This window comes from Electrophorus electricus, chromosome 11 (assembly GCF_013358815.1).
Source record: "Electrophorus electricus isolate fEleEle1 chromosome 11, fEleEle1.pri, whole genome shotgun sequence".
NCBI lineage: Eukaryota > Metazoa > Chordata > Actinopteri > Gymnotiformes > Gymnotidae > Electrophorus > Electrophorus electricus.
Window position 1 is genome coordinate 457257 of NC_049545.1, and position 24690 is coordinate 481946.

Here is a 24690-nt window from a genome sequence, read left to right on the forward strand (position 1 = left end):
TCCATGAACCTTTACTACTGGAGAAAAAAAAAGGTTGTGGATCAAACATGAACACTACAGAAAGCACAAGACTTTTTTCATTTAAATTATTCTGTAAAATCTTAAATGTCTTTTAAAAGGCACATAAAATCAGCTTGTAACTGACTGGGAAAAAACCCTCCCAGAATAAGACCAGTACCTGAAACAATAATATGAGTTAAAGCAGCAATATTTGTGATAATCACCCTGAAACCATAGGGACGTCTGATCCAATATTCATCATGCAGCCTCAAAATTGATGTTTGCAAAAATCTCACACGTGTTACATTACATTCAGTCCACAATTAAATTTCTAATCAAAACATGTACTTCAAATCCCACAATGGAACAAAAATCATTATTGCATTCTGTGTAAATTTATTGCATCAATGTCAGTTGACTTATCCATGGTTTTGTCACTCCACCAATCAGAGAACAGGAAAAACGCTGAATCAACACTTGGGCAAAACACTTGTTCAAGTATAACTGGAGTGAGTGGAACAACAGCATGTTTACATGTTGGATAAAACAGGTAAAGATACACAAATCTCTTTACTTTAACAATCACCAGTTCTCAAATATGTTGGCAATGGAGCTACTCAGGGCATGACGCCAAGGACGGACCGTTCATGACCTGTAAAAAAGTGCTTTAGTAAACACTTTAAGAAGAAAACAGAGGCAATATCCATGCAAATCAGAATACTCAAAAGACAACTGTGTGAGGTGGCAGAGTTATTGTGAAACGCAGCAGACTGCATTCAAAAAGGAGTCCAGTGTTTAAGCTTGAGCCTACGAGTCCAGTGTTGTGTGTGTGTGTGTCCTCCACCCTTAGAAGACAAGTCTGCTGACAGTATTGAAGCCCCCTCCCCCTCCCCCTCCCGAGGGGCCACAGCTGCCGGGGGGCTCGTTGTCGTCGGAGCCGTCGGGCCGAGAGGAGCAGGATGCAGAGGCTGTCTGGAGAGCCCTGGTCCTGGAACTCAGCTCCTGCTCCTGTGAGGTACGGACACACACACACCGTTAAAGTGTCTCACTCACCTGATTAAACAACAGGGGTGAGCAAAGGGAGGAAGGATGATTTAACCAAGCAACACAAGCTCAAAACCAGTGGCAAGCTGGAATCAAACAGGGCTCACAGCAGGGCAAGTGTCAGGGATGTCACTTAATGGCATGATTTCATGATGAATAAGTGTATATGCTATGATCTGATCATAAGAATTTACAATAACAGGAAAATTAGACTTCACTATGTTTAAACAAAGGTCTGGTAATCTTAGTTCTTCACAAAAGAAGAACTGAGACGTACACTAGTGTTCACATCAGATTTTCGTCTGCATGAGACTTTTATACAGTGGATGCTATGGTGTGATTTGCTGCGGTTTTCTCCCCTCTAGGGTAGATGGAAGTGATCAGTCACCAACTGTGTAAAGGGAATAACATTCTGTACATTTCTGATAACCATAATGAATACCACACACCTTACTTACTCAGAGCATAAACCTGTTGGGAGACACCTGTAGGCATTATATAGATGGAACTCATTACTGCCCTCTGGTGGTCCTAACATATAACTGGCTTGTTATTCTGCAGCTGTAAGGCAGAAACAGCACAGTTCTGTACGTGCGTGCAGGGTCAGGAGAGACGTGTCTACTCACCTGTAAGAAGAGTTTGTTGTCTTTGGTGATGGCATCCATCAGGTCTTTATGAAGGGGGGGTTCACCGTTAAACCCGGAGCCGTTGATGGTGGCTGGGAGGGCACCCGGCTGTCCGCCAGCCTCCTGCTTCCTGTAGATGAGGACGTAGGCAGTGTCCTTGGGGAAACGGCTCGTGATGTTCTGCACCGACTGGAAGTTGGTAAACGTCACTCGGCTGTCGTTAAACAGGAACCAGTCCCTGGAGTTTTGCCCTCCACTCTCCAAGACATCCTTTGAAGCTGCCATGCCCTCTGATAGGCTGCTGCTGCTGCTGCTAGGCTCCTCCTGTGACACAGGAGTCTGAGAAAAGAGATTGGTTGTGGCGCAACCATCTGTCCCGGTCACGTTCCTCCCGTATGAGTAGTAATGACCACTCTCCGACGACATCCCAGAATGCATCACAACAGAACTCAGGACATAAGGTACCACACACACCCCTGATCCCTCCCCTCTCTGCCCTCCCTCTCGCCCGCTGTCCGTGAAACCGTCCTCATCCTCCTCTTCCTCCCTTCGAGAGGGCTTTAGCTTCTTGGCCAGGTTCTCGCCAGACTCAGGGGAGTCCACCCGCACCGACGGGGAGGAGGAGGGTGAGGAAGACGAGGGAGCCGAGTTGGCGTGGAGAGGGTTCCAGTGCACAGGCAGCCCCAAGCTCAGTGGGATGCCCACGTTGTCCAGGATCTTTCTGCGCACATGGCACGTGGCGTCGTAGGAAAAGCGCAGCAGCGTGAGGATGAGGTACTCGGGCGCCATCACCACGGTCATCGTCCTCTCCGCCCGCTGCAGGGAGCCGCAGCGCTCGCAGAAGTAACGGTTCTCCTCCTCCAGCACCTCGGGTGCTAGGAAGTACTCCACCAGGTCCGAGAGGGATAGCACTGGGTCCGCCCCAGCCCGTTCCATTCTTGGATGCACCCCCTCCCTCACGGACCCCTCCGAGCCCTCGCCGCCACCGTTGATGGCACCCAGACCCCCAAGCTGGTCCACTGGTCCCTGCGCTGTGCGGACGGAGGGACAGAAGGCCAGGGCCAGGTCTGTGAAGGGCTCCTCTTTCTCAGACAGGCTGTGGCACTGCAGGCAGCGGATTCCCGTGGACAGACGGCCCCCAAACATCCTCTCGACAAGGGTTCGTCCGTCACACTCCACATCTACATGTTCAGGATGAAAACAAAGTGATGTGTCTGTCGTGCTGTGTGTTGGGCTGTCTTGGATATCGCCCGAGTTAGATGGGAGGGGCCTAGGCTTCGCCATCTGAAGAGCTCGGAAAGTTTTTTCTTCCTCGTGTAACCTTAACGCCACAAGAAAAGGGAACAAGCATTCTTAAATGGCAGTGTTCTTTTAAATCAACTGAAAAGATTAACTGTATTGACAAACAAAAAACTTTATTCCAAATGTATCCCTTGTAAATATAAATTATTTCCCTGAAAAGTAAACACCAGAGTATTTAAACTTCTTTAAATACCTCTGACCGGTGCAATAAATCTGGGGCCTTTGTTTTGCATGGACATTAGAAGTCAGTACCTGTCTAACAGAAAGCGCAGGTACTCCGAGCAGTCCTGCTGGGAGCCCACCGTGAACCATGGAGGCCGAGACGCATCTAGAAAACTCCGTGGTGCGTATGCTGCTCGCTGAGAGAAATGCAGTGACATTGAAATGATGAAACATCATTCAGGTACATTCTCTTATTGACAATACCACTATGCACTATAAAACTATGCACTATAAATACATCGATGTCAAAATTCTACAGTATTTTTTAAAGAGATATTTCTGAGACTTTTTTCCAAGTCAGTCCATTTTCTCAGGACACTGAAATCCTGGAAAGTACAGCATGGGCAAACACTGTGACAAGATAAAAAGAGGAACTTCATCAAAAGTGATTTACAGACTCTTTCCAAAGTGTAGTTCACATCAGAGACAGACGCCGTTTGCTGTCCTCTTTTAAGTCATTTAATCCTTTTAAATTGCGCTGAGCTGCCACCAGGTGTCACTGCCTCCGGTGGTGTTTTTGGCACTGCAGCAACACCTCCATCTCTACGCCGACAAAGTGGCCTCCACAGGATGTTTACTGTGGTCTCCGTCTGTGAAGAAGCTAGTCTCGAAAGACTCCCTGCCTGCTTCGTCCCCCGCTCTCAGGTAGGGGGCAGCAGAGAGCTACTGACCTGTGTATGAGCCAGGAACGCAAACAGGACCTGAAGCTTCTTTATCAGGGAGTTTGAGCCGTTCAGATGCAGTGATAAGACGTGTCGTCTGAAACTGCAGAGAACAACCACAAGTCATCTGAAAGCAATTAGGAAAAGACCAACACCAGAAAATAACGCCTGCATGAAAAGCACTGACAGAAGATTGCTCAGACTAAGAGAACTTCAGACCATCACGGTCCTGTCCCCATTAGTCCAGTTAGCATTCTGCTGCAGAGACGTTAGCCAGTGTGGCACCCACTCTGTGGCCATGAAGAGGGTCTGCAGGATGCTGTTCATGTAGCACGTGTTGCCTAGGTTCACCAGGCCCGTCTTGCCTGTCTCCGACTTGCCAGTGAGCACCAGAGGTCCAGGAGCCAAAGAGTTTGACTGTGAGGTCCAGGCACTTTGGTTCAGCACATACCTGATCTTCTCTTCGCCAGGTTTAGGTAGATCCTACAACAGCCGGGAAGACTCGGGTAAGTAAAATGCAGTGGGGTAACTACAGGGCGGGGTTTAGGGGGTCCGTGGAGTGGTGAGGTAACTACAGGGCGGGTTTAGGGGGTCCACAGTGACTGTAACCCCTACAGTTACAGTTAGCATGTTAGCTAAATAATGACACTTATTGAGAGGTCTGTGTGTTTAGGTAGTGTAGTGTAACGTGTAGTTACAGAAGGGAACAGAACAGAGATCAAAGGTAAAAGGAAAACGCAAGCAGTTAAACAGACATCCTAAACCAGACGCTTTCTGGACAAACTTGGTTTATCGATCCTGTCTATTGAAAATGCCAAAGACAGGAATATTTTATATACATGACATATATATGGACAGGAAAAAAAAAAAAAAAAAAAAAAAAAAAAAAAAAAATTATATATATATATATATATATATATATATATATATATATATATATATATATATATATATATATATATATATATATATATATATATATATATATATTTCCTCTGCACTCTTCAAAATAATGTTCTCTCTCACACACACACACAACTATGCTAGTCATGACAACAATGTGATAATTAGCACTCCTGCCAGTTATCAGTCTCTCTGTGAGTAGAATAGGGTGTGTCTGAGCTGACGATCACACTGCCAAGAACATGGTGTTCACGTCACTGCTTTGGTTCTATAACTGCATATGAACTGCTACTGACGACCTTGCCAAACACTTCCAGTGGCCAAAACCAGCAGACTTGTGAACACTTTCTGCCCCAGTGCCACGTCTGTGGTTCAATTGTGGAAATATTGTGCATTAATTTCTACTGTTTTTGCCTAAGATTGACTTGTTCACATTTTTTTTGCCAAAAACCTCCCAAATCATGTCACCAAGTTTAATGTACATTGCGTTAAATGTTTAATTTATTTTGAATACTGATTCTTACTATATTGTTTATTTGAATGAGTGTAAATGTATTCATTTGTAGGGGCATTTTGCTGTGCTAAATTTTTAGATGAACAGACTATGTACCAAGACAATCAACACATATGATGAACTGGTGAAAATACCAGACCCAGTGGTGAGTGTCGTTCTGACTCTGATCGTTCTGACCTGTTAGCTAAGCACTGGGTCTGGTCAGGCTGGCCTACCTTAATGGCTTCGAGGATGGGGTCGTAGAGGTCAGGGAAGCCAGAGTACTGGGACATCATGCAGTGAACAAGCTCAGAGAACTGCAAGAGGAAAGCACCGCTGGTGTGGAGGCCGTCGGCCTGCAGAGAGCGTACCAGAGGCACCACGTGTGGTACCACCTGGGGCGGCACACAAGGGTCAGGGCGTTCACGGCACTACAGACCCGAGTCCGTGTTTAGAGAGATTTTTAAAAAGTTTAAAGAAACATATTTTGTTTCACTTTCAATCTACTGACACTTGGCTGTGCTATATTACATTTATTCTGTTCTACTTAGAGAGGAACCATCACAGACGTATCAGTTAAACATCAAATACAAACATTTCCCACAAGATTACTACCTTTAAATTCTTTTTCCACTCTTTATAGTGACACCAGCAACATCAGTTCCAAGCATTTTTACAAAGCCACTGCTAAATTCCACTCATCACTGTAAGGGTTTAGGTGTCATGCCACAGCACAGCAGGTGGCCACAAGTAGGCGCTGTGGTCATCTTACCAGATGGAAGGCTTCTGGAGAATGCTGGAAGCTGAGCAGCATGTGCGAGAGGACCGCTAGCGCCCCCTGTCTAACTATGGGGTACCACAAACGACTAAAGACCTGCAGACAAACACCATCCACAATAATCAGGACTGAGCTGTCCTACATACGGACATTTTCCTCCAATATTTCAGCTGGTTTTCCAGTGCAGCATAAGTGACTGTGTCTGGCACAAGGGTTACAAAAAGCCCTTTGTATCTGAGCACATATTTACCAGCTCAATTTTGAGCAAGGTGACATCTATCAGGATCGTGAACTTCTGCACTGCAGCTAGTCCTTTCAGCAGAGCAACAACCCAGGTGTCCACATGACTGGCCAACGGCCAAGACAGCCAGTCAATCATCCTGAGAGAGAGCGAGAGAGAGAGAGAGAATCAATCAAGGTCAGAACAGATTACCATAGCAAAAACAATTAAACAAAAGCCCAAACCAATAACAAGGGCAGTCTTAGAGAAAGCAGACATCCTTCTGACCTCAGCATTTAACACTGAATAGCCTTAGCATTTTTGACCCTCATTTAAAAATTCTTTTGTAAACTGTCTGTTTCACATTAGTGTAATAATGTAGTAAATACAAACCTGAACAACCATTCACTCACAAAATAGCAGGCACACACACACAGGCACACGTACGCGTACACACATGCATGCAGAAAAAGAAGAAAAGGCTGACCTGCTGAGCGCTTGTGTCATACTGGCATCTTTGACGTTCTGGTCAGTGGTGAGGCTCTTAATGAGCACTGTGATCATCTGCAGAGGTATGTGATGCACCAGGCTGGCCAGAGCGATGGATGGCTGAAAGGACGAATCTGTAGGCAAACACGTAGATCAAATACAGACCACAGTGAAGACGACACAGCACAGACCGTGGTGCTCACACACAGAGAGGACACAGCACAGACCGTGGTCCTCACACACAGAGACCACACAGCACAGACCGTGGTCCTCACACACAGAGACCACACAGCACAGACCGTGGTCCTCACACACAGAGACCACACAGCACAGACCGTGGTGCTCACACACAGAGAGGACACAGCACAGACCGTGGTCCTCACACACAGAGACCACAGCACAGACCGTGGTCCTCACACAGAGAGGCCCATTACCCTAACCCTATTACAGATTCTGTTACAGAATCCCTAACCCTGTTACAGATCCAGAGCCACACTAAGTTCCTGCCAAGGTGAGTAACCAAGTCCATATGCGGTACCTTAAGGACAAATGCAAAAAGGTGTGTGATTTATATAATGAGCTGGTCTAGTAAAAACAAGTATGTCCTTATAAACTGTTTGAAAGCACATCTTATGAGAATTTGACGTGATTGGTGGGAATACAGGTGAGATCTTTCACATCATTTATTCTGATTTATTTGTACAGGCTTTTAGAAGAACGAGTTCCAGTTTCTAATAGATGCAGAACAGAATTCTGTTCTAACTGCTTTTATTAGAAAACTACCTCTATATACTCAACGGAACCCAAATGTTTGTAAGTTCACGGTTACACGTTTCAGTTCATTCACACTGTGAATGTAATTTCACTTCCTGAACTTGTATCTGAATGACCCTGCATGAAAGCTGCGTGATGTCAGCGGTCCTGACCTGTTGCGGATATGACGGCAAAGACCTCCTGCAGCGACGGCAGCAGCGTGGATGGCTCCGCCTTCCAGATGCCCTGCAGCAGCGTAGCCACGTGGCTCACCTGCGCCACGTAGCGCCTTAGCTCCGCCTCCTCAGCCACCGGGCACTGGAAGTGCGCGAAGCTGCGCACCAGCTGCTGGCAGAAGAGCACGGCGGCCTTGTCGCGTGGCACACACTGCGGGAAGTCGGCGAGCAGCGCAGCGAGCCTGGCGCACAGCACCGCTTCGGGCCGCTCGCACACGATGCGAAGCGCTTCGGCGCGCACCACCGGCGCCAGCTCCAGCACGGCCGGGCAGCTGATGAGCAGACGCAAGCAGCTGTGCAGGAAGTCCAGGATGGCCGGATCACGGCGGTCCAGCGTCCCGCAGCCCTGCTGCAGCAGCTCCAGCACATAGTCCTTGCTAAGGAAGTGGGCGAACTCGTCGCGATGGTAACGCGCGTATGCCTCCTGCACCTGCGTGCCCACCTGCCGCTGGAAGGCATCCGTGCCCTGGAGGATGAGGCGTGCGGTGAGGCGGTACAGCGCCTGGCACTGCTCTCCACTCACCTCCTTCTCCGCAGCCTCCACTACCCTTTTCACTATGGCCCGCTTGACGGGTAAAGGGTGGGAGGAGCTCACCAGTGCTTCCAGGATCTTATCCATCACTGAGTTTTCACTACACCACGGGGCGGCCAAAACGTGCAGAAACAGCTGTGCGAATAAAAACAAGGAGTATTTTTTTATTTTCACAAAAACAAAATCTAAATAAAAATAACAATGATTAAAGTAACCACCATTGATGTGTGACCAAATAATGTAGGAGCATTGTTGAATTAACCAATTGTCATGTTATACTGACATCACTTTTTAATACCAGTGTATGCCACTCAGGACACGTCACTGGTAAATAATTTTGCTGTTAAACAATCACAGCACACGTGGTGATTAACGAAAAATAAAACATACTGAATACCAACTGTCCAAACGCAACACAGCTTTCTAATAAATCCCCAATCATGGAAGAAACTAACCATACAGTTAGCCAGCTACCATTTGTACTGTAGCTACTCGGACTGTAGTGATCTGTATTACAGTGACTTGTACTGTACCCATCTGGGTTTAGTGACTTGTAGTGTAGCGATTTGTGGGTTATTTAGTGATTTGTGGAGGTATGTAAAGCTGTATAATCTTCGGACCGCGCGAGTTCAGCTCGCGAGCCAGCTAACGTCATGAATACTACATGTTAGCAGCGTTAGCAAGAAACACTTCAACAAACCTTACAGCAGCTCAGAGGAGAACAAAGCAATGCAAGACCCTCACCTCCTCACCTCCCCTCCCCGGCGGGTTTATTTTAGTGGATAACCGACATTTAGCGAAAAAAACAAACCCAACAGGACGGGAGCGCGCGGCGCGCTGCCACAAGTGTAGCCCGCATGCTAACGCTCTCTTTATAACCGCTCTAAATGGGCACGAGAACAGTCTGGACTCACCAAATACAGCCATTTCAAACATCTTCCACAAACAGCATCTTTACAGTCATTATTTTTACATTCAATGAATGTTGAATGGACTCAGCTAAAGGCAACCTCTGATGTGATTGTGGCTACTCCTGAATCAGCTGATCAAACACACACAGTCGTCATTTTCCGGATCTGTCGATACGTACAGGACCCCATAGTTGTCTTAACTTATGCTCTTCAAATATATTTATTATTTCCAAAAATGGGAAAATTAATTTACAAATTAATTAATATATTTATAGTAATAAAAATAAAATATATTTTACTTTGGGTACACACACACACACACACACACACACACACACACACACACATATATATATATATATATATATATATATATATATATATATATATATATATATATATATATATATATATATGGAATACTTCAAATAGAATTCTGTATTATTTTCATTCAGTCACTCTACAATGCTGTTGGACAAAGAATGAACAATTTTGGCTATTTGATCTGTTAATTTGATCACAAGTAGCACAAGTAGCAAATTCCAGCGTACAGCTGTCTGTTTTATATATTTAATTATTTCGTCTCATGTTATATAGGCTACTGATAATGAAAACGGTTAAATTTTCTAATTGATGTGCCACCTGCTGGCTAAAATGTGAATAACGATCGATTGGTCACATTAAATTGACAAAAACAGAATTTGTATTTACTTACTTTTTAATACGTTTTAAAATAGTGCATATTCTGAAAGTAATTTCAATTACACTTACATTTAGGCTACTAAAAACGCCAGAGATAAATGTAAAAGGTTGCTTCTATCACTGTCTCAAATTCTAATTCATCAGAAATAGGAATACATTTCAGTTTCTTAAATGAAGACAAGTAAAGCAATTACCTAAATATTCATCAATACTTAAACTACTCAGGTACAGAGACATGCCTGTTGCACATAATTATTATATCTAGTTAGCTTTATGACACGTGTAGCCGTTAGAGGTGTAATTTTAGATAGATGAATGTGCACATAATATCTATTAAAATCTAAGACCAACCTTGTTGTTTGTATGTTTGTTCTGCATGTTTTTAAATGTAACAGTGTGGGGACAATTTCTAAAAGATGTTAAACAGGTTCTCTATCTGCAGCACAAAACCCACCTGGACTGGAGGGGTAATTAGTTAAAATGTTAAAATGCTGTTTGTCGACTACAGTTCAGCATTTAACACTATCATCCCCTCCCTACTCACTATTAAGTTGGGGGATCTAGGACTGCATACATCCCTGTGCGACTGGATCTCCAACTTCTTAACAGACAGACCACAATCAGTACGGGTGGGCAACTGTGCCTCATCCACCCTCACCCTCAGCACTGGAGCTCCTCAGGGTTGTGTCCTAAGCCCCCTGCTCTACTCACTGTACACCTACGACTGCACAGCTCCACCATCATTGTCAAGTTTGCTGACGACACCGTTGTCATGGGCCTGATCTCGGACAACGATGAGAGGGCCTACCTGGAGGAGATTAAACACCTGGAAAACTGGTGCCAGGAAAATAATCTCCTCCTAAACATCAGTAAGACAAAGGAGCTGATTGTGGATTGCAGCAAGAAGCAGGAGCAGCACTACCAACCTGTGAGGATCAGTGGAACCATGGTGGAGAGAGTAGATAGTTTCAGGTACCTTGGTGTTCACATCTCGCAGGACCTGTCCTGGTCCAGCCATACCAACTCCCTGGCAAAGAAGGCTCGTCAGCGTCTTTACCAGCTCAGACGCCTAAGAGACTTCAGACTGCCCTCCAAGGTACTGCAGAACTTCTACACCTGCACTATCGAGAGCATCCTCATGGGGAACATCACAGTGTGGTTTGGGAATAGCACCAAGCAGGACAGACAAGCACTCCAAAGGGTAGTGCGTTCAACAGAGCGCATCACTCACACGGAACTTCCTGACCTGCAGACCATCTACTACAAGTGGTGCCAGACCAAGGCCAGGAGGATTGTGAAGGACCCCACCCATCCCAACAATAGGCTCTTCTCTCTGTTGAGGTCAGGGAAGTGCTTTCGCTCCCTGAAGACCAAGACAGAGAGACTGAAGAGGAGCTTCTTCCCACAGGCCATTCGGGCCCTGAATCAGGGAAACTGATAAACTGTGGGGACCACCACCACCATGTGACTGTGAATATGTCAATTGTAAGCTGGAACTGCACATTGTGTACATACATATATACATATCCATATATACATTGTACATTGTGTATATAAACATATTATACATATATTGTACATACATTGTTAATATATTTTGTATATATATAGATATATATTTCCTTATGCACCCCTGTTTTTCTTTTTCCTCAGTTTGGACAGAGCACTCTCAACCATTTCACTGCGAGTTATACTGTGTATGACTATGTATGTGACAAATAAACCAAACTTGAAACTTGAAACTTGAAACTTGAAATGCACAACTAGTATCAATATTCTTTCTTTTATCATTAAATGTTTAGTGGGATTTCTCCAATTTTATATTTTAGAGAAATTGTTAATTCTTACAGAAGCTCTAAAAGGCCTTAGAGTTTCACCAAATCTTTTTAGAGTTTCAAACAAATTTGATTTATTTGATCGAATCTTTAATTATTTATGTCATTATCAGGACATAACAGATGCTGTTTTCTCGTGATAATGGAATAATTCTACTGTTCTTAATGGAGTAGTGTTTTGTTCTTATTGGAATAGTATTTGGGGGATTTTTACATTTTCTGGCACTATTCCACCTTATCTGTGAACAGAAAAATACAAAAGAAATACATTAACAGTTCAACTGTAATTTCATAACCAACACTGGCCAAATTCAAGGAACAATTCAAACTACAAACAGACCTTGAGAACATTCATTGCTTCACATTGTTACATTGTTACACTACAGGTACTTTACAGTCACCAAAGCTGCTAAAACCATGTGTATATAACAAGTGTTGTGTGCCATAAAAGTAGCAGAATGCATCACATAAAAGAGGTAACAAAAGTACAATATTTGCTTATGACACTTTATTCATCTTTGCTTATCATACATTATATCACATTTATTTTCTCGAGATAATGACATAATCAGGTTTTGTTTTCTCGACACCTGGATAAAACGAGTCCGTTATCATGAGAGAACATTGTTTGCTGTGTCGTTACAATGAAATAAATAATTAGAGATGTCAGTAAACCTCCTTATCACAGTAAATGGAGTAAAATATGCAAATCTGTGGAATTTTAAGGCTTCCGTACATTCTAGAGAAATGGCCCATTTTGCATTAACATTTGTTAACAAATAAATCCCCAATAATATGTTATACATGTAATTGTTAAAATTGCTTTTGAACAAGAGATCAGATTTTTCTGTTCGAGTCTGAAGAAACAGGAAATGTGGATCTAAAGAGCAATTGTGAGTGGTTGTAGGCCTTCTTTCAAAAGCATAATACCTGGAATAACAGCATCTAGGATTGCAGAAAATGCTCTTTCAGAGGAGTTATATCGATCAGCATTAGGCGCTCAGACTCTGAGAAGACACCCTCGTGCACTGCAGGTCTCCTTCACGCTTACAGTTGCGCTGTACAACATCTCGCGATATTTGCAGCGGGCCCCACTTGTGCGGGAACAGCGGAACAAAAAGCCGGGGGAAGTTGGCGCGTGCTGTTGTTGCTGCGCTCGGAGGACACAGTGACGCTTTAGCGTGAACCGTAGTGAACAATAGTGAACTGCAGCGCTCGACTCTGCTTTCTGTGCTGGGTGAGCGGACGTGGTGAGCTCCGGCCGCTTTGTAGTGAGATAACGGCGCTGTTGGTGAGGATGTCTGAGGCGGACGTGGAGCAGCGGGAAGGAGAGCGCGCGCGCCCCGGCACGGCCGAGGTGAGCACGGGCCGCCCGCACGCGACGGTTAGCTGGCTAGTTCAGTTAGCAGAAGTTTACTCTGGTGATGTGTTCCTCACGAACGTCCGATAGCTGGCCGCTGGGGTCAGTGGCGTGTGTAGTGAACACAGTTTAGTGTGTATTTAGGTTCCCATCAAACACTGGTCGCCAGCTTCGTTAGCTAGGCTAGGCTAGGCTAATTAGCGTTAGCGCGTGTTTATTGTGTTGAGGACGCTAGCGTTAGCTAACTGACGGTGCACGCGCTTCGGTTGCCGGGCACCAACGGACCGGTTAGACACGTTTGTATATTTTTTAAATATCTTTCTTTAATATCTGTGTGCTAGTTGATGGAAACGGGAACCGCAAGACTTGTTAACGTAGCTGGACACCCAGTGGACACGAATGCTAATGTGGTTGGCTAACGTTGGCTAACACGGGAGTTCCGTGATAAGAGCTGCACTGCTAAGATCCCTCTACCGACTGTTCTGTCCTGTAGTGGAATAACGCGGCTGTGTGTGTTGATTCATCGCTTCATACGTCCTATATGTGTATATTCCAGTTATATTCCAGTTGACGCTACCGTGTCGTGGGAAAGGCTTTCCAGCCCTCCGACGGATATGAAGGATTTGTTGTCTACCTTTCTTTTTTGTTCGAGCAAGTGATCTCGGTTGAGCGTCCACAATAATTATACTATTAATCATACTGTTAAATAATATTGTAATAGTTTTCTATTAGAACACAAAGAGGCGCTTCAACAAAAGTGCACTAAAATGTGTGATAGGAAATATGATTACTGAATCTGTCATCTTTCTGGGTTAGAACGGACACACCTTAAGAAGTTAGATTTTTTACCTTAGTCACATCCGTAGGAAAATGTAGTTTATAACTGCCTTCACCTACAAGTATGTCTTAATACACCCAGTCTCTTATTCAACTACTCTGAGATTTCTTTTAATGTTTTGCAGAGTTATTGCATTAATACTTTATTACTTTTTGGTTGTTCAAATGCGCAAGTCCGTAAAGGAGCATAGATTATATGAAGGGTGTTTTGTATCATACCCGTTAGTAGACTGACATTTGTTGAAGTGCACTGATATGGAACATGGTTTGAGTTTACAATATATTGTTTTTCTATCATACTGCATGTTTTGAATATTTTCGTACTTTGAAGGACTTGGATTTGTATGTTAAGAGCAGAAAGAACAGAGTCTTTGACCAACATTCATGTGCATAATGTTTGTTTAAAAAAAACTTTTAGTTGCCACTTCTGGACTGTATTTTGTCCCTTCATTGACTGTGCCATGTCTGCCTGTAAGGATGGTGGCTCAGACGCTGGCAATGACGAGACCTCAGACTCCACGCAGGATGGAGGCGAACAGTCGTCATTGCCTCCAACCGAAAAAACAAAGGTGGAGCTGCTCGGGGGTTATGAAGAGAAAGTGGTAAGGCTACACCTTCACCTCCACCTTAGTCCTGCAATGCTCCACTTTAGCCTCCGCCTTAGCTCTGCCTCGTAGCTGTTTGCACCTCCCCAGCTGAAGATGTTTCACTACACATTTCGTTCTGTATGAGAATCTCTCCCTCCCTGTGGTTGTGCCATGTGTCCTAACAAAAATTCCATTGATTTTTCCGAATCAGAAAACGGACCGGACAAACAGATTTGAGTACCTGCTGAGGCAGACGGAGGTGTTCGCCCACTTCATTCAGCCTGCAGCCCAAAAGACCCCCACCTCTCCCTTAAAGATGAAGCCTGGGCGTCCTCGCATTAAGAAAGACGAGAAACAGAACCTTCTGTCTGCTGGAGAGTACGTGCTTCATCCGCCTCCCACACAAGCGTCATCCATATGAAGCTTCCTAAACGTGTATAGCGTCAGATTATTTTGCTAAAAGAAGCTTTGAGGTTTTTGTTTTTCTTACTTTAACATACCTGGATCATCTTGGTAATGTCCATTTTAATGCATGCCCTTAATGTCGCGAAAGCAATGGTGTGGTACGTCCAGGCAGCTGTATCATTTTGAAGTGGTTTGGCCATTTATCTGAGGGGCTTTGTTAGCTCAGTGAAGTGATAGGAAACTCCCATCTTGGAGTAATGCTCTGAGATGACTGGGGGAGGATTTTTCAAGATTTGGCACATTCATTTCCCTTGATTTGCTAGTATTCAGTGACCTGTATAAGTTAAAAACCTTCCTTGACACGTTGACGTGACATTCCTTCATCTTCACTGCTTGCGTGAGCAAGCGTTTGCCCTTGGTGGCATCTCAGATGATGTCCTCTGCTTCGTTGAAGTTGATTTGACACTTTGGTTACCATAGTAATCGTCACCGTCGCACCGAACAGGAAGAGGATGAGGAGCTGCTCAGTGAGAGCAGTAAAGCTGCCAACGTGTGCACACGCTTTGATGAGTCGCCGTCGTGTAAGTCAAACATCTTGTCACACACTTTTGGTGACCGACAGATGCACAAAAACATGGAATTGATGTAATTTGTTTATGTACATATAGACTGATCAATTTGTCTGTGGCTGTGTTCACATGTGACTACAGACATATACAGACTATTCATTTATACCGATCTTCTTAATTTGGATTCCAAAGTTGAAAGATTGAAAACAACAAAAAAGTAAGGCCCAATAATAGCCAAATTCTGTATGCATATTTCCAGAAAATGCATTTTTAATCTTTCTGAAACACTATTCCAGAGTTTAAGAGCTAAATAATAGAAGGAATGTCAGCCCATGGAATTGAAGTCATGCTAGCAGTAAGCCTGCCTCTACTGAGTGAAGTGCTCGTAGTGGCCTGTAACACTTCAAAATATCGGCAAAATATGGTGGATCAGGTCCATTAGGGACTTTACACATGAGAAGTAAGACTTTGTAGTCAACACACAATTTGAAAGGAAGAGGACAGAAATTGAATAAGACGGGTTAATATGCACTGGCGCCATTTTTCGGTAAGGATGAGGGTTGCCAGGTTCTTAACTTGCTTACTTGCCGACAGCAGGGCAGCAAGTCACCGACATAACACAGTAAACATTTCTAGAGGTTACGAAAACAAGTTCTTGTGCCTTATGATTGTTGGTTTGTTGTATGTCTTATTTTAAACACAGTCCTTTAAATTGTCACATGTAGTTTTGGAGAGCTTGCTGATATGGGACTGAAATGAACACCACACTTATGATGTTTGACTGCATAACAAAAAGCATGAAATTAGCAACCTCATTTAAGCTTTGTCCCCTGCATCCTGCCGTTCGGATTTCTAATACAGTTTTCCTGACTGTTGCTGAGTCTGGCCATACTGAAAACTGTGTTCCATCTTGATGCAAAATGAGCATGTAATGTTTGGGTAAATACCTGTGCGTAGGGGCTGTGTGTAAAGTGGCATCGTCAATGATGAGCGTGTTATAGCAGAGACTCGTAACCTGACCTTTTGTGCAGATGTCAAAACGGGCAAACTGAGGGACTACCAGATCCGTGGGCTCAACTGGCTCATCTCGCTCTATGAGAATGGAATCAATGGCATCCTGGCGGATGAAATGGTAGGCCTCCCTCCACGCCTTAGCTCGTGCGTGCCCCCACGGCAGGATCACTAAAGATGCACCAGTGTTCCAAGTCCTCTGTCCTCTGCTCTGCTGTCCTCAGGGTCTGGGAAAGACTCTTCAGACCATCTCTCTCTTGGGCTACATGAAGCACTACAGGAATATCCCTGGTCCTCACATGGTCCTGGTGCCCAAGTCTACCCTGTATAACTGGATGAACGAGTTTAAACGCTGGGTGCCCTCCCTCCGAGCCGTCTGCCTCATCGGGGACAGAGATGAGAGGGTAAACGGCCAGTCAAACGTCAGAGCCAGCTGGGTGTAGCTGTGTTGATGCAGCAAACTGATTGTTCTTTCTGGCTTTGTTTTGCTTACCTCATTTAACCCCGTTGTTACTTGTTCTCGTGCTCTCTCTCACGCTCTCTCTCATATTTTAACTCCTCTCTGTCCCCAGACGGCCTTTATCCGTGATACTCTACTGCCAGGAGAGTGGGATGTGTGCGTCACATCCTATGAAATGCTCATCATTGAAAGGGCTGTTTTTAAAAAGTTTAACTGGAGGTACCTGGTCATTGACGAGGCCCATCGTATCAAGAATGAGAAATCGAAAGTATGTGTTCGTTAATTAGTTGTTTATTGTTGTTTTACGTCACTTGCATCGTCTTCGTTTTGGAACCTATCTATTCGCTACATTTCTGCCTCATTCAAATAAAATCAGTCTCACTGTATTTTCCATGCAACTTATCACAAAGAGCTTTTATATTAAGATTGCAGTATGTCTGAGGACTCTTGGCAGGTCCACCTGTATGAGGGCCTCTGTGTTGTGCCGGGGTGAGGTCACTTTGTATATGACGTTTCGTGCATGCATGTCTTTTAGCTCTCTGAGATTGTGCGAGAGTTCAAGACAACCAACCGTCTGCTGCTGACGGGGACACCACTGCAGAACAACCTGCACGAGCTGTGGGCTCTTCTAAACTTCCTGCTTCCAGATGTCTTCAACTCCTCTGAGGTAGCTTCCTCACCCATGGGGGAGGCAGAGCTGTAGGAGAAAGCAATGCATTTTCTCTTGTTAGGTGTGATTTTTAAAAAAGTTACTGAGCTGGGAAGGATTTCTCAAAAATGTTGAGACTGTGTTTGAAACGCCACAACAAAGCTTTGTGTATTCATTGGCCCAAGGCTGCCTGTCTTGGCCAGTCTTGGCTGGTCTTGCCTTTTGGAAGGAAATGCACACAGATCATTTATCACCTTGCTAACGGTGATAAATCAATGGTTCAGGTTGTTTATATAGTCCGCTGACTGTGCATCATTGAACAGAGTTAAATCTGCAAGATCTTTGGGTAGACATTGTCTTGCTTTTGTGTAGTTTACTAAATTGTGTTTTCCTGGTCCTGACTATAGGACTTTGATTCCTGGTTCGACACCAACAACTGTCTTGGAGATCAAAAACTGGTGGAGCGTCTACACACTGTGAGAAGTGTTTTATTAAGGCCATATATTGGTAGAAAATAAATAACATCTAAAACAAATTTGGAGCAACAAATGGAGTGTTTTTAAATAATGACTCGCTCTGTAATCCCGCAGGTATTGCGTCCTTTTCTCCTGAGGCGTATCAAAGCCGACGTGGAGAAATCTCTCCTCCCAAAGAAGGAGATCAAGATGTATGTGGGTCTCAGTAAAATGCAGAGAGAATGGTACGTGCTTCTCATTCCCATGCGTCTCACTGTCTGCTGATCTGGAACTAGTCAGAACTGTCTTTCCTAATGTTGTCGGCGTAAAGCAGGAAGACAGCGGCACTGTGTTGATGAACTGCCTTTTGTGAAGCATCATGTTAGTGTGTGTTCACAAACTTCTAGATTGGATAAATAAAAAAAAAATAGAATGAGCTCTTCAGATGTAATGCAGTCAGAAAAGTAAAACTGTATCTGACAGCTTGTGAAGCGCAGGTGAGGAATCACAGTGGTTTCCCTGCAGGTACACCAAGATCCTGATGAAGGACATCGACATCCTGAACTCTGCAGGGAAGATGGACAAGATGCGTCTGCTGAACGTGCTCATGCAGCTCAGGAAGTGCTGCAACCACCCGTACCTGTTCGACGGGGCAGAGCCCGGCCCACCCTACACCACGGACCTCCACCTGGTCGTCAACAGCGGCAAAATGGTCGTCCTCGACAAGCTTCTGCCCAAGCTGAAGGAACAAGGTGAGCTGGGCCAAACCACACCCACGGAACTGTTACTTTTGGGAGTCTTTCAAAAAATATTATATAGTTATAGAATTCACAAGTTGAATTATGAAAACTAAAACTAACACCATCTAACAATACTAATGTTATAAAGGGTGAAAAATGGATATTTTGGACTAATTATGGCCTGATTTGAATAATACTCTCCAATCCCTGTCAGCGTTCAGTAATTATTGATGAATGTTTCTTTAAGGAATATATTCCTGTATTTTTGTGATGTTCATCAGGGTCGTCTGGTCTCTTCTTAACCAGGTTCTCGTGTGCTGATCTTCAGCCAGATGACCAGGATGTTGGACATTCTGGAGGACTACTGTATGTGGCGTAACTATGGTTACTGTCGCTTGGATGGCCAGACGCCCCATGAGGAGAGACAGGCATGTTTTAAATAAGTGAAGCTTTTGGCAATTTATGCATTAATGTAAGTTAATTGTGTTTTTAGCGTAAATGAAATAACACTGCAGGCAAAAAACCCCATCCTTTTTAAATATAGTTAATGATTTCTCACTTACAAATCCCACTCGAAAATGATATTGCTGAGCTAAGCCCTGTCGTGTTCTGGTGGATCTTGACTGGTCTCCTTTTTCCTCTTCCTCCTTAGATTTCCATCAACGTGTTCAACGAGCCCAACAGTGCCAAGTTTCTCTTCATGTTGAGCACGCGGGCTGGCGGCCTGGGCATCAACCTGGCCACGGCTGACGTGGTCATCATTTACGACTCCGACTGGAACCCACAAGTGGACCTGCAGGCCATGGTGAGTTCGGCAGGACTGGTAGACGCCTCCTATTTGGGTCCCCAAGGCCTTGACAGAGGTCATGACAGTTTTGCAAAAGCTGCTGTTCTAAAAAAACAAAACAAAACAAAAAAAACCTTTTATTTCTCTAGTCCAGCTTTGTTTTTCTTTTGCAGAGTTGCACCTTGTTTGTTAGAGACAGTCTGAACCAGGTTTAATACAATATCAGGGGGGCGGGGGGGGGGGGGGGGTTTCAACACTCTCATTGGTTGTTTTTCTGTCTGTCAGGACCGTGCGCACAGGATTGGTCAGAAAAAGCAGGTGCGCGTGTTCCGTTTCATCACAGAGAACACGGTGGAGGAGAGAATTGTGGAGCGTGCTGAAATGAAGCTCCGCCTGGACTCCATTGTCATCCAGCAAGGTGAGACCTCAAGGTGAACTGCTTCCAGGTCACAATTTTAACACTTCTGTGCTTTATTTAAACTTAGACTTTGTTTGTTTTTGTTTGACTACTCTGGACTGGTTAACTTCTGCTGTTCTCTGCTGTCCAGGTCGCTTGGTGGACCCCAACCTGAGCAAACTGGGCAAGGATGAGATGTTGTCCATCATTCGTCACGGTGCCACCCACGTCTTTGCCTCCAAGGAGAGTGAAATCACAGATGAAGACATCGATGCCATTCTGGAGAGAGGAGAGAAGAAGGTGTGTATTCAACGATCTGCATTTCCAGTCTACTGCGTAGAGTATGTGGGATTCGGTTAAAGTCTCATGGAGAGGACTTTTACAATGCTTTGGTTCTGTCATTTATTTATTAAAGACCATGGAGATGAAGGAGAAGTTGTCCACTCTGGGTGAAAGCTCTCTGAGAAATTTCACAATGGACACAGAAAACAGTGTCTACAACTTTGAGGGTGAAGATTACAGAGAAAAGAAAAAGGTACCAAACCAGATTATATTAACTATGAATGACTTAGCATTTCCAATAATATGTGTATATTGCACATTAACTAACACGCACGCACGCACACACACGCGCACACACACACACAAAAGGACTATTTTTGGTAACATGTATATAGGTAGACTGATGTGACGTCTTGCTCCTCCTCTCTCAGGTCATTACCAACTGGATTGAGCCCCCCAAGCGGGAGCGCAAGGCGAACTACGCCGTGGACGCCTACTTCCGCGAAGCACTGCGCGTCAGCGAGCCCAAAGCGCCAAAGGTACTCCTTCGCACATCCACTTCCCAGCAGCGTCCAGAAAAGGCAGCTCGCAAACCTAATTCCTCTCCTCTGTTTGTCTCCTCAGGCTCCCAGGCCTCCCAAACAGCCCAACGTCCAAGACTTCCAGTTCTTCCCTCCTCGGCTTTTTGAGCTGCTAGAAAAGGAGATCCTGTACTACAGGAAGACTATTGGCTACAAGGTGTGCTTGGCTTTGCTCTCCCTCCGCCTGATGGCAGGCTTTGTTGAAGAGCCTAGTCTGAACGTGTACATTCCTGACATTCCTTGCACACCCCTGCTCCTGTCCTCCAGGTGCCCAGGAACCCGGATCTGCCCAACTCTGCTCAGGTGCAGAAGGAGGAGCAGACCAAGATCGATGAGGCTGAGCCCCTGAACGAGGAGGAGTTGGAAGAGAAGGAGAATCTCCTCACCCAGGTAACCTCACACACCTGCATGGAGGCTTTTGATTATGCTGCGCAGAACCTTGTGATTCCTTCAGGCCTGATGGCAGAAGGCACTTTTTAACCCAAACTCAATACAACAGCTAAACGATAATAACGGCTAACGGCCATTAGAAATATAAGTTACAACTGCAGAGGTCCAGGTGGTCTTCTGTAGCACAGCTGTTTAACATGAGCTAATGCTTCTCACTTCCAGATCTCTCTTGTCCAGAAGTGTGTACCTTACATCGTCCTACTAAGTGAATGAATTGCTCAAGGACTTTTTATTTAATTACTTTATTTATTTTGTATGGAGGCGCTCCAGTGGTCCAGACAGTGCCCTGTTCTCAGCAGCAGACAGTTTCATAGCTTTTAGGAATGGCCTATCCTACAGATATAGTTGTGAGGGTCAGGTGACCACATGTGTTTGGTCACTTAGTGTATGAAATGTTTTAAGGGCTCTGTGTGGGTCTTGAACATTAATGGTGAGTTGTAATCTAGAATTAAACTTCTGTCCGGATTCATTTGGCTGTATTGTAACACCACCAACCTTTAACAGGGCTTCACCATCTGGAACAAGCGAGACTTCAACCAGTTCATCAAGGCTAATGAGAAATGGGGACGAGACGATATTGAGAACATCGCCCGTGAAGTGGAGGGTAAAACACCTGAGGAGGTCATGGAATATTCTGGTAAGTTTAACCCCATGACGTGTAGCCAAACTGTAGCCACTGTATATATGAGAGTCTGTGTGTGTGTGTGAAACAGCTGTGTTCTGGGAGCGTTGCAATGAGCTGCAGGACATTGAGAAGATCATGGCACAGATTGAGAGGGGAGAGGCAAGGATTCAGAGAAGAATCAGCATCAAGAAAGCCCTGGACTCCAAGGTAAACACCAGCCCCAGGTGTTTTAAAGCCCCTGGACATCCTCTCAGAGCTGGCGACTAAACCCAATTCTGTTACTGTATTATCCTTCAGGAACAAAAAAAACTTTATCAGCTAAAACTTATGATTGGCATTACCAATCAACTATATGAACAAACTTTTAACATTCTTACATATTCTATAGGAGTGAACCTACTGGCAGTGATGGCTCAACTATAATAGGCCTCTGTTAATTCAGATATAACTGTGTGTAAGTAGACCACGGTGCCAGTAACATTTAAGCTCATGGCTTCCGTTCTCCAGGGCTCATAGTATTGTCCTATTGATGATGCAAGTCTCTGAATAAGAGTGCGTGTCGTGCCGTGTACGTGAGCGTCACGCTCCGCATGGTAGCCTGCTTTTGGACATTCCTTGCCTTCCCCAGATCGGCCGCTACAAGGCACCGTTCCACCAGCTGAGGATCTCGTACGGGACCAATAAGGGGAAGAACTACACCGAGGAGGAAGACCGCTTCCTCATCTGCATGCTGCACAAGCTGGGCTTCGACAAAGAGAGTGTTTATGACGAACTGCGCCAGTGTATCCGCAACTCACCCCAGTTCCGCTTCGACTGGTTCCTCAAGTCCCGCACGGCAATGGTGAGTGGCAGCATCGTCAGACAATGAGAGTTAGCGATGGTCTTCAGTAAACTGTATATTGGCCTGAGCAACATCCACTGTTCCTCAGTAACTAATAACTGTGGCACCTCTTCACTGTTTTGGTGTGTGTGTGTGTGTGTGTGTGTGTGTGTGTGTGTGTGTGTGTGTGTGTGTGTGTGTGTGTGTGTGTGTGTGTGTGTGTGTGTGTGTGTGTGTGTGTGTGTGTGTGTGTGTGTGTGTGTGTGTGTGTGTGTGTGTAGGAGCTACAGAGGAGGTGTAACACACTGATCACTCTTATTGAACGTGAGAACATGGAACTGGAAGAAAGGGAGAAAGCGGAGAAGAAGAAACGTGGCCCACGCAGCTCCTCTGTAAGCTCATTTCAACTCCCTATGGAGCTGTTTCATCAGAAACAGCAAAGAAATTATTATTATTATAATTATTATTATTAAATGTCTGCCAGGAGAGGCCAAAGAGGGTCCCAAAAGTTTGTATATAAAGTTATGGCACTTGTTTTCTTGCTGGCAAGATTACACGGCCAGTTAACTTTGTTACGCAGGTTTTATTTAAGGTCTGTGTTTAGAAGAACAAAAGAAATCTTCTTGTGATGTGCTTAACTGTCCTGTCCTTTCTAAATGCTTGGCACAGTATTAATATATGAGTATGACCGTGTGGACTGGAATATAAACATGAGTGTCCTCAGAAAACCATTAGAGGATGGAGGCCGTAGGACACGAAGTGCTTTTGAAGGCTCAGCAGTCAAGACATAACATAATTGAAACCTAGATGCTGTGTGTGTGTGTCCTCAGGCTCAGAAGCGCAAGCAGGACGGCACCCCGGATGGTCGTGGGCGTAAGAAGAAACTGAAGCTCTAATGGGCGTTAAACTGCGCCCGCACAGCCCTCGCTGACGGACAAGAGCTTCAGTAGAGTAGAACGTGCGTTTGTGTTACGGGTCCCACTCATGTACTGTACATACTCGCAGAAGCGCAGAGCTGAACCTTGCCTCACTGTAGCTTGTCCTTTTTAGAAAGATGTAGTATTGTAAATTAGATATTATCTTTTAGTTACATAATGTTCTATGGCTGTGCTGTTTCTTTTTTTTTTTTTTTTTCCAATCTCTTTTGTATCTGTAATTTGTGACTTAAATAAATGTATTTATGCCTGTTGGTTAAGTACCACATTCCCTTTGTGTGTATCAAAAATAAATTGCTGCCTTTTTTTTTTTTTTTTAAGAGTCCTCAGTATTGTATACGTACGTACCTTTTGAGTCTTCTGGAATGTGTGTCTAATAAATGCCTTTTTGTTTTGTAACTGCTCTGAATTCTGTCTTGCATAAGGGTTTCTCTGGAACAGCAGCCTGCTTAAACTGGAGCAGTTCACCACGTCATTTCTTCATGAGCCATAACTACCTTTTTGTGTGGGTTGCTAGATGCCAGTCGTCATCATTTAGTCCTCCAGTTGTCCTGAATCTATTTTCTGTGGATTCCATGTATTCCTTTGTGGTGGTATTGCCGATGAGTAGGGAGTTCTCCCGGTCTGTCCACATGTAGGTGGCAAAAAGAAGCAACTTCACCCGTTTTTTAGACCCCCAGATGTGTGAGTGGCAGTCCTGTTGACCAATCCAATTGCACTGTCCTTAGCTTCGCAATGCAACAGCACCTGAACTGCTAAGACCTGTAACAGGCTGAAATTAGACTCTTATTTTAACAGCCGTAACTCGATGGTTTACTGAGTCTGGGCCTTGCATCTGATTAATAAATGTGAAGACAGAAGCAGAGACTGATGTGTAGTACTGCTCTAAATCACCTGGACTGAAACATTCAATGTCCTGACCATGCTGCAGTGTCTCGTGTGACACTCATCTGGCAGTATGAACTAGAAGATGGTTTATACTTAAAAAAAATGTTTATTGAAAATGTGTATACTCAACCTACCAAACTCATT

General features: G+C 44.6%; 2 protein-coding genes across 2 annotated transcripts; one reads left to right on the forward strand and one right to left on the reverse strand.

The window, feature by feature from the left end:
- Nucleotides 1-379: 379 nt before the first annotated feature.
- Nucleotides 380-9326, reverse strand: usp38 (ubiquitin specific peptidase 38). The gene is made up of 11 exons (XM_027029895.2): nt 9175-9326; nt 7666-8395; nt 6738-6873; nt 6281-6410; nt 6025-6126; nt 5489-5647; nt 4146-4339; nt 3866-3959; nt 3225-3331; nt 1671-2991; nt 380-1008 (listed from the first exon to the last, which is right to left on the reverse strand). Exons 2-11 carry the CDS (start codon nt 8345-8347, stop codon nt 847-849), a joined length of 3087 nt encoding a protein of 1028 aa, XP_026885696.2. The 5' UTR covers nt 8348-8395; nt 9175-9326; the 3' UTR covers nt 380-846.
- Nucleotides 9327-12814: 3488 nt separating this feature from the next.
- On the forward strand, nt 12815-24057 carry smarca5 (SWI/SNF related, matrix associated, actin dependent regulator of chromatin, subfamily a, member 5). The gene is made up of 24 exons (XM_027029896.2): nt 12815-13065; nt 14382-14507; nt 14704-14870; nt 15378-15478; nt 16498-16598; nt 16702-16881; nt 17050-17205; nt 17473-17604; nt 17994-18062; nt 18177-18286; nt 18567-18793; nt 19088-19209; nt 19434-19586; nt 19854-19986; nt 20117-20265; nt 20381-20500; nt 20679-20786; nt 20872-20985; nt 21096-21218; nt 21783-21915; nt 21992-22110; nt 22532-22744; nt 23005-23115; nt 23554-24057. Exons 1-24 carry the CDS (start codon nt 13006-13008, stop codon nt 23617-23619), a joined length of 3093 nt encoding a protein of 1030 aa, XP_026885697.1. The 5' UTR covers nt 12815-13005; the 3' UTR covers nt 23620-24057.
- The last annotated feature ends 633 nt before the right edge of the window (nt 24058-24690 follow it).

Excerpts from the sequence above, each read along its gene's own strand:
- usp38 (XM_027029895.2), bottom strand. The coding sequence starts at position 8,347 with ATGGATAAGATCCTGGAAGCACTGGTGAGCTCCTCCCACCCTTTACCC. Across the intron at positions 5,648-6,024 it reads CTCCAGAAGCCTTCCATCTG|GTGGTACCACACGTGGTGCC; the intron begins GTAAGATGACCA and ends GTGCCGCCCCAG. Across the intron at positions 1,009-1,670 it reads ACAACAAACTCTTCTTACAG|GAGCAGGAGCTGAGTTCCAG; the intron begins GTGAGTAGACAC and ends CGTACCTCACAG.
- smarca5 (XM_027029896.2), top strand. The coding sequence starts at position 13,006 with ATGTCTGAGGCGGACGTGGAGCAGCGGGAAGGAGAGCGCGCGCGCCCC. Across the intron at positions 18,287-18,566 it reads AGTAAAATGCAGAGAGAATG|GTACACCAAGATCCTGATGA; the intron begins GTACGTGCTTCT and ends GTTTCCCTGCAG. Across the intron at positions 19,987-20,116 it reads CTCCATTGTCATCCAGCAAG|GTCGCTTGGTGGACCCCAAC; the intron begins GTGAGACCTCAA and ends TCTGCTGTCCAG.